The sequence below is a fragment of the Mugil cephalus genome, chromosome 1 (assembly GCF_022458985.1).
Source record: "Mugil cephalus isolate CIBA_MC_2020 chromosome 1, CIBA_Mcephalus_1.1, whole genome shotgun sequence".
In the NCBI taxonomy this organism is placed as follows: domain Eukaryota; kingdom Metazoa; phylum Chordata; class Actinopteri; order Mugiliformes; family Mugilidae; genus Mugil; species Mugil cephalus.
This window is the reverse complement of record NC_061770.1, coordinates 33,937,242-33,945,787: the sequence shown is the minus strand read 5'-3', so window position 1 is coordinate 33,945,787 and position 8,546 is coordinate 33,937,242. Positions and strand designations below refer to the sequence as shown.

Below are 8,546 nucleotides of genomic sequence, written 5' to 3'. Positions count from 1 at the left end.
ATTTCTCAATATTTACTTTTAGTTTGGGGAAAGATTGCCGGTTTTCCCCCAGCACACTTTTTTTTTTTAACCACTTCCCTGTAATTCCTGCCAGATTAGTAACCATACAACGTCAGGAGGCCTCGGATTGGGCGACCAAAGGGTCAGTATGTTTTAGTTGACTCTGCAGTTTATACAGAGATGGGAGCTTTACACAAAAACAGACAAAAGTTTAGTTCCTGTTGTTTGTTTTTTCAGAGAACTTTCAAGGAATTCAGGATAATGTCAGCAGTGGCAGTGTACGTGAAGACATTTCGAAAGCAGCACAGATGTCCTTTAACCTGCTTTTCTTTATCCAGTTTAATCAAATAAACTTATTTTCACACTTGAGAAGACTCTGAGATTTAGGTCTGGACGTAGCGCGTACTACTGTCAGACAAATAGAGTAAATGGAATAAAATACTGGAGTACGGTCAGCACCTCCGTCTCCATCCGTTTGAGTACTGATTCCAAGCTTTGACCTACATCCTGAGAATCTCAAAAGGAGTCCTTGAAGGCAACACACAAGCTCCTGGGGACACATTATTATACTGGGTCAGTCATTAGCGGGGAAGCTAATGGCTAATCAAAGTAATTAGGTCGCCGTATTCCTGACACTAGCATTCAGTTGGATGGCACTGGGCAAAATAAACATCTTAGAAAAGAAAACCTCCCAATTGGAAACTGGTATATAATGATGTATATAATAAGTGGTGTGATCACTTTACAGGCCTGCAGGTTAATGGATGTGCATTAATCCTCACTTATCCTGTAATCTGGTCTAATCCGCTGCTTGTAAAACAGACCTATTGACTGCTTCCTGAGGAGGATCCACTGTGATGGATTGAATGTGGTCAGAATTATTGATAGCGCAGGGAGCTGCAGAGTGAAGTTGTTATCTGCACACTGTTACAGTTTTAGTGAAGATCGGATGGATGGCTGCTGGAGGAAATAAATAAATAAGAAAAAGAAGAGAAAGAAAAAAATCTCCAAGCTGTCTGGATCCATCTGCATCAGCACCATCACCATGACGATGAGTTATTATTAGAGGGAAGAGCAGTAGTGACTCTGTAGTGGGGCTTTCTCTCCTGCTGTCTGCTGCCCTCTAGTGGTGAGATGCCGCCTCTGGTCATCTGGTTTGATGCTTTCAAAGTTTATTAAGTGTGAGAAGAACTGAATAACTACGATAAAAATTAAAAGTATAAACGAACCCAGACCCCGTCCTGCTGGGACGGTTAGCTCAACCAAAAACACATAATAACCGTAATAAATCTGAAATAGCAGCAAAACGATCAGGTGCATGACTCTGGTTTCTATAGCGATGACACTCCTTTATGTCAGCAGCCATAAGATAAGATGAATCAGCACAATGTGTCTTTACCTGGCATTACAGCTCAAAGCAAAAAGATGTCGCCGTTCTCCCAGTTTATGCTCCATGTGGCAGATGATGTAATACGGGAAAAAGCACCCCCAGCTTCTTGTACACTGGGTGTTAGTGATGTTCGATACCAGCAACTTCCTTTCCGATCTGATACTGAGTAAACTTCAGGTTGGTATCGGCGATACCCATCGGATATCGATACTTTGTGTAAATACACCCTCAAGTGTCTGGTACTAACTAAAAAAACAAACAAAAGTAGTGTATTTCAAATCATAGCTTCATAAAGAATACAAAACATCAGAGTATTTTATTTATTTATTTTAAACTGGCCTCATTTACTGTATAGCTAAGACAATACGACAACAGAAAAAAACAAACATATATCAATTATTTTTAGGGGGTTGATTCATTTTGGGTGAAAAGTTTATTTACACTTTTTTCAGATTTTCTCTTGAAGAGAATTTTTTAGGGGTAGGGAGGGGAACCTTTTTTTTTTTTTCATGGGGCCCCAAATTTCCTGGAGCCGCCCCTGGTCCTGGTTCTCATTGTTGTGTTCTGTCCACTTCTCTTTCTAAAACAGTGGACAAATTAGGAGCCTTCTGTGTAATTCTATGTCATTTTCGCACTCAGCCCAGGGCCGTTTTTGGCCCGCGGGTCGTACGTTTGACACCAGCCCAGTAGAGTGACACTTATAATAATCTCACCCTCCTTCAACCCTCCTCGGAGCACAAGTGGTCACACGTTACTCGGTGTGATTAGATCCCCTGCCCCATGAGAGTTTACGAGGACAGATTTATACTATTAACACGCAGCGGCAGGACTTTTCTCACTTAGTGTTGGCGTGAGTCGCAGACAGCATGTGCAGTTCAAATGAAGAGACGGTCCAACGTTTCCATCTGCTTTCGAGAGGTTCAACAGGAAGACCCCGGAGGCCAAAGGAGCGCAGGCTTTTAGTGCTGCTGTAAAAATCCTCTCGCAAACTTATGTAACACATGGCTACAGTTTTTTGACGGCCTTATATATATACGATTTATCTTTTTGTCCCACAGTAAAATGAGCGCATTCACAGTGGATCCAGATATTTACTCGTTCTCTTTAACAGGTTTTGAGATGATGAATATCGAGCATGTGCAGATCAAATCAGAACATATAGCCGTGGCTTAGTTTTGATTTTTTATAGTTGAGGTTTTTAGTTTTTTTTGCACAATAATCTGCCTCACTGTCTACATTTTTAAATCACAACAATTACATTATACCCATTTTTAGCATTTCTAACTCTCATTCCACACTGAATTTCCTTATATTTCTATTTTCCTGTATTTATCTTATTTTTGCATATTCTTTCAAATTTGATTTTTTTATTATTATTGTTTTTTTGTATATATTCTTGTCTAATTGCATGCTACTGTGACTATGGAACACCACTGAAAACCAAAGTGTCACATTTCAGATAAAAACCTGCAGAACCGTGTCTGAACTAATTCTGACTTGAACCATATTGTGTTTTTATCACAATCCTCTATCATTTCTTTCCTTTTCATCTTATTTCATTCAACCCCCTCTAGATCAACAGCACCAATTTTCTATAGGATTAAAGTCTGAGAACATTTCAAGGGGTTTGTTTCCATCGGGACCTTGTCATACTGGGAGGTTGAATGAACTTCACTACACATCGACAAGTATGGGATTTGAACCTATGCGTGCAGAGCACAATGGATTAGCAGTCCATCGCCTTAACCACTCGGCCAAAAATGGGGCAAAAGGGACTGCTGGCGAGGGGGCAAGAAGGAAAAAAGAGGAAGGGGAGGGGGGAAAGGGGGGAAAAGAAAAGGAGAAAAAAGGAGGAAAACGTACACTATGGCAAATTTTCTCTACTCTCTTATGTCCTTGAAATTGTTTACAGAAACTTCTGTAATTATTGCAAGTTTTATCATCACTTTAATTTTCATGTCTCTTGTGGGATTTGAACCTACGCTGTAGCAACATCCCAATGTACCGCAGCGCGTTGGACATTCCTAAAGCCCCCTGTAGGTGGCAGCAAAACAATTATTAACGGTGTATAAATGTAAATGTGAATAACTTTCCCGTCATGTTTTGGTAAACTCTAGCTTTCAAAAATCTTTGGTTGAGACAGAGTGTCAGGTTTTGTTAATAAATGTAAAATGATTCTGGCAATTAATCTGGCTTAAATAAAATTAAATAAAAATGTGAAGGCTGTTCTTGGCTCAAGTAAATATATTAAACTTTATTGTAACATTTTAACAATATTATAACACACAGTACGAGAAAACAAAGTAAGACAAGAAACCATCTGCAAACAGACAAACAGACAAATTTTCCCAAAGTAACACACAAACTGAAAAGAATACCAGCATTCACTAGTGTTTGTGCCGCAGCTGGTAGCAATGCAACAATAACAACTATTATATAACTGTTATAAAGTGTCCTTCCACTGATCAAGGGTCAGTCCTGAGGCTGGACAGTACCACCGCCCCTTCAGCTGGGTATGTCCAGTCCTTTTATTTTTTTCCTGGCCACACTCCTTGCAGGTGTAGTGGTAGTGTTCCTTTGCCAGCCTTTTCCGTGGTGGTTCGCCACTAGCCACTAGCTGCTCATCTTCCTGGGCAGCTTTATGAATTCTCCAGGCACGTTGCCTTGGCTGAGGTGGAAGGCACTCTTGCTGGTGAGGAGTTTGCTGGTGAGAAGGGGCTTGCTGGTAAGGGGGAGCTTGCTGGTAAGGAGGAGCTTGCTGGAATGGAGGACTTTGCTGGTAAAGGGCTTGCTGGTAAGGGGCTTGCTGGTAAGGGGTTTGCTGATAAGGGGCTTGCTGGTAAGGAGGAGCTTGCTGGAATGGAGTCTGCTGGAACTGAGGAGCTTGCTGATACGAAGGACCTGGCCCAAATTGTGGAGGGAATGGGGGAGGTGGAAATGGCGGATAAAGAAACACCTGCCTGTTTGCTGTCAGAGTGCGCTGGCGGGGGAAAGCTTCCCCCTCACGGTTTTCAGGCTCCTCAAATGACATCACCTCATGTTCTTGCTGCACAGGGGCAGCCGGAAGTGCTTTCACTGCAGGGAGGGACTCCTTGGCCAGGTACAGCTGTTTGGGGAGTACAGTGCCTTGCAACAGCATGTCCCTGTCCTTCCTCTTATCCCTCTTAAGCAGCCTACAAGGCAAACATTCATTCATTATTTTATACATGTGAGCCTATCCCCCTAAGGTTATTACATATTTTCTAAGAAGCATGCAGGTGGAGGTTTTTCTTGAGGTTAAATCTTTATATACTGTCTCGGCTGTATGGGAAAGGTAAACAAAATAACACGCACCATGAAGAGACAGTGGTGTTGTTGACCGGCACCAGAACCAAGTCGGTCTGGTCCAGGACAACCCTGCTGTCCTCCAGCAGCTGTCTGATGTGGCTGTAGATGCTCACAATGGACTGAGGGATGGGCATGGTTTTTCCCTTTGTGTCCTTCGGCCTGTTGCGTCCTTGCTCAAACTCTTTGAAAAGTCTGAGGCAAACACACTCACTGACCCTGTGTACTGCAGGGTCTTGGGCTGCTTGGCCATGAGTCATGTATAGTCTGTGGGAGAGAAAGATGATATGATCTGGACTGTGAACAAGGATGTAAAGTCATGAAGAACCAGGTGACAATGTCAACAGGGATTGCAATTAAATAATTTGCACTTAATAAATACTTTTCACAATGATGAGTGCTGTCTCTTATTCAATGACTTGTATTGAACCAAAATGATAGCAAATTGTGGTTAAGCACCTCTCTGCTGCCTGCTGTCCAGGAGCAGAGCCACTCGGCTTCCTGGGTGCTCTCCATGGTCCTCGTGATGTGTGTCCTTTCTTCTCAGCCTTCTGGGTGTACCTAAACAGTGAAAGAGATATCCATATGCTTCATTCGTTCCATAGAATGTTTGTTTAATTATGGTGTACAAAATAATTACTATTTCATACCTTGAAGGCACCTTGTCCATGGCATGGAGAGCTGTGTACAGCTGGATTATGTCCGTCTCCTCCTTCGCTGACAAGGCAGTGATGGTGCGGTTCAAGCCAACTAGGTAGGCTGCCAGGGCATCAACTGCCTCCCATCCCGCAACGCCTCTTGAGTCACATTGGCTGGTCTGAAAAGTGATAATGTTAAAATGTAACCAGGTTTACTACAGTTAAATATTACGTTTTTGAGTAGGGTGTTACAGAAAGTGTTACTGACCTCTGTGACGAGGGGTCCAGGTTCAGTGTCACCTTCCAACAACACCTGGTCTTCCACAGCACATGGAGGATCGGGATCACCAGCCCCAAGCTCAGCTGACCGGCACAGAGCAGTGTCAGGCACACCCACATCCCAGGGATCACCAGCCTCAACATCACCTGGCATGTACACTGTGGCATCTGGCTCATCCTCTTCTTCCTCAAGCACCTGAAAGGGGATTTCAGGCATCTGCTCTGGAGCAAGCAGGTCACCTCTGTTGGTCTGGGCCAAAAGATACTCCACAGCAATGCGCTCCCCTGTAACCAGTATAAATACAAAGATAAAGAAAGGACATACATACACACATCCATCTCCTACGTGTATAGCACAATCTTTGCACCAAAGAAAATGCATGTCCTCTGAGTAGGGGGGTGCCAAAGAAAAAGAGGAGGCGGATGTAATACTCTAGTGTACCAGTGTTGCTCTAAGATCTCTCTTACCAGTAGGTTTCCTGGGTGGGGTGAACTCCGGAACCAGAGCACGACCAAGGACCCGCTGGCTGATGTTGTTGAGGTGAGACATTAACCGGACATCAAAGGTTCTGAGGGTTGAGGCCCCCTCCACAGCTACTGCCTCCTTGGCCCGGCCCATGTTCCACCTTGATACTCCCTCCAGCATGTACATCTGCATATGTACTGCATTGCACCGCCAGCCTAAGAAACAAAATACTCTGTTCAGTCAACCATTACTGTAAAGTGAATACATATGAATACCTGTGTGGTAATTGTGTTATTTTGAATAATTACAACACATTATCTGTCATAACATAAAACAGAACATTAAAAACGCATACAATACAGTGTGTCTTGATGCGAATGTACCTGGAATGAAAGCACACTGGTGCCTGTGAAAACTCTCCAGGGAGGAGGACCCCCTAGCACACCTGAGGATGTCAAGCTCTTTGCCGCCCTTCTGGAGAGTCCCCACCTTTGTGTACAATGCAACACCTGCAGGGTCTTGGAGGCACTCCAGGTGCTTCTGTTGCACCTCCCAAACATGGCGCATGCTGTCTTGGTTGACTAGATGCAGCCCTGTGGTGTCCGTCAGCTCCCACATTGATTCCAGCAGCCCCGAAATCATGCCCCGCATCTCTTCCACTCCACGCGTCTTCCTCCTGCAGTGCCTCTTCAGCTCCCCTGGGCTGACGGTGGCCATGAGCTGTTCCTCAGTGGGAGCTTGTCCACCGTGGCTGCTCTTCCACTCTGCCCTCTTGGCCTCCTTCAGGCGTTGCACATCCTCCTGGTCCCATTCAAAGATACAGGAGGAAAGCTTGGCGCAAAAGGTGCCATACAGAGGGTGGTGTTCTGTGGTGAGGCCGCAGTTAAAGCGCCGCATGAAGTGGAAGCTGTCCAAGCGCACTGCAGACTTCCATGGGTGAAAGAGTTTTAGCACTGAAGACACACCTGTGAAAAACAACCATGGATAACACAAGTGTGTGGTTACACCTTGATTAAGTAAACGTGTGTGTCTGTGCGTCTCACACAGTTTTTCAAACGTATATTTGATAAAGAATTTTAGCAGTTTTACCCACCTGACTGGCTGCAGCAGTCCCGGTCGACATAGATGACCTCAGGTTCAGCTTGGCCTGCATTCTGGTAACGAGTGACGATGCCTTGACACAACTCCTCCAACCCTGCACCTTCACCCGTCGTCAGAACAGAGTTCAGGACCTGGCCAAACTCATTCCCGATGTTCGTCATCCATGAAGCACTGTCTCCGATCCCGCCAGCCAGCTTCTTGGTGATCTATAAAACAAACACTACTTTCAAACTGAAGCCATTGCCCCACTAAGAAGTAAAGCCATTTCTATTTTGTTGTAATTATACATGATCTATTTTCGATATGTTTTTTACTGTTGAAACCCTAACCTTCTTGGTCGAATCCATTTTGAGAACTCTACCATAGGTAGAGGTGACCACTCCCTTCATCTCATCCAGATGGCTGAGGATGTCGTTGGAGTGGACTGTCTCAAACCACTGGGCAAGTGGAAGGGGCCTGAAGGGTGGTGGAGGGCTACAGACAGCGGCTGAGGGGACGAAGGTAGCCATCTTCATATGGCGCTCACAGTCGGAGAGGTAGCGGATGGTCTGGCGTGCCCACTCCTCGCTGTGGGCTTCCTCTACGGCAGACTGGAGGTAGGAGGAACTGTTACCACTGGTCCTCGGTTTCAGGAAAGTCATACATTTCCTGTCCAGAGCCAGCTGTGTTGTGAGGACAGCAGGGAACAGGCTCCTGTGTGCCACATCCAGCTGGGAGAGCATATTCTGGCTCCATGGGCAGACCGGCAGAGAGCACTTGCTGCAACGTGGATAGTCCCCTCCCACTAGGTAGTAGCGGCTATCCACATCAATCACCTCTCTAACCTTCCTGTAGATCCCGGAGCTGTTCATTCTCCGGGAACACTGTGGGCATTTGAGTGGAATGCCCCACATCCTCATCGGTGCCCAGATGAACATTCTCTGTCGGTAGTACCACCCAGGCTCAGGAGGAGATGGTCTGGACTCCAGCGGTGGGTGAAACCAACATGCTTTGATCCTCCGCTTCAGCTGGCCTGTAGGCTCATACAAGCACTTAGCAATCCACACCTGGTCTGCTTCCTGGATTACTTTACGGAACTGGTCAGGAAGAAAACCTTTCCAATTAACCGTCGCAGGTGTAAATGTAAGTGGAGCTGCAGAGTGGTGCGGCATCACTGGCATGGCAGAGCCACTTGAGGGAGGGAGCAGAGAGGGCCTTGACTTTGGTGGAAGTGGTGTTGGCTTTTGGGGTGACAGTGCTGGTTTCAGCGGCGATGGCAAGACTGATGCTGAATTGTGAGCCAGTTGGATGTGCTGCAAAAGACCAACGGTGCCCTGAGCCTTGGCCCCACAGGTGTCACATGTCTCTT

General features: G+C 45.5%; 1 protein-coding gene across 1 annotated transcript; it reads right to left on the bottom strand.

The window, feature by feature from the left end:
* Positions 1 to 3,624: 3,624 nt before the first annotated feature.
* Positions 3,625 to 6,755, bottom strand: LOC125004110. Its single transcript, XM_047578497.1, has 7 exons — positions 6,481 to 6,755; positions 6,100 to 6,312; positions 5,621 to 5,916; positions 5,365 to 5,531; positions 5,174 to 5,275; positions 4,724 to 4,981; positions 3,625 to 4,563 (listed from the first exon to the last, which is right to left on the bottom strand). The coding sequence occupies exons 1-7, from the start codon at positions 6,746 to 6,748 to the stop codon at positions 3,834 to 3,836; spliced, it is 2,034 nt and encodes a 677-aa protein (XP_047434453.1). The 5' UTR covers positions 6,749 to 6,755; the 3' UTR covers positions 3,625 to 3,833.
* Between the last annotated feature and the right edge of the window lie 1,791 nt (positions 6,756 to 8,546).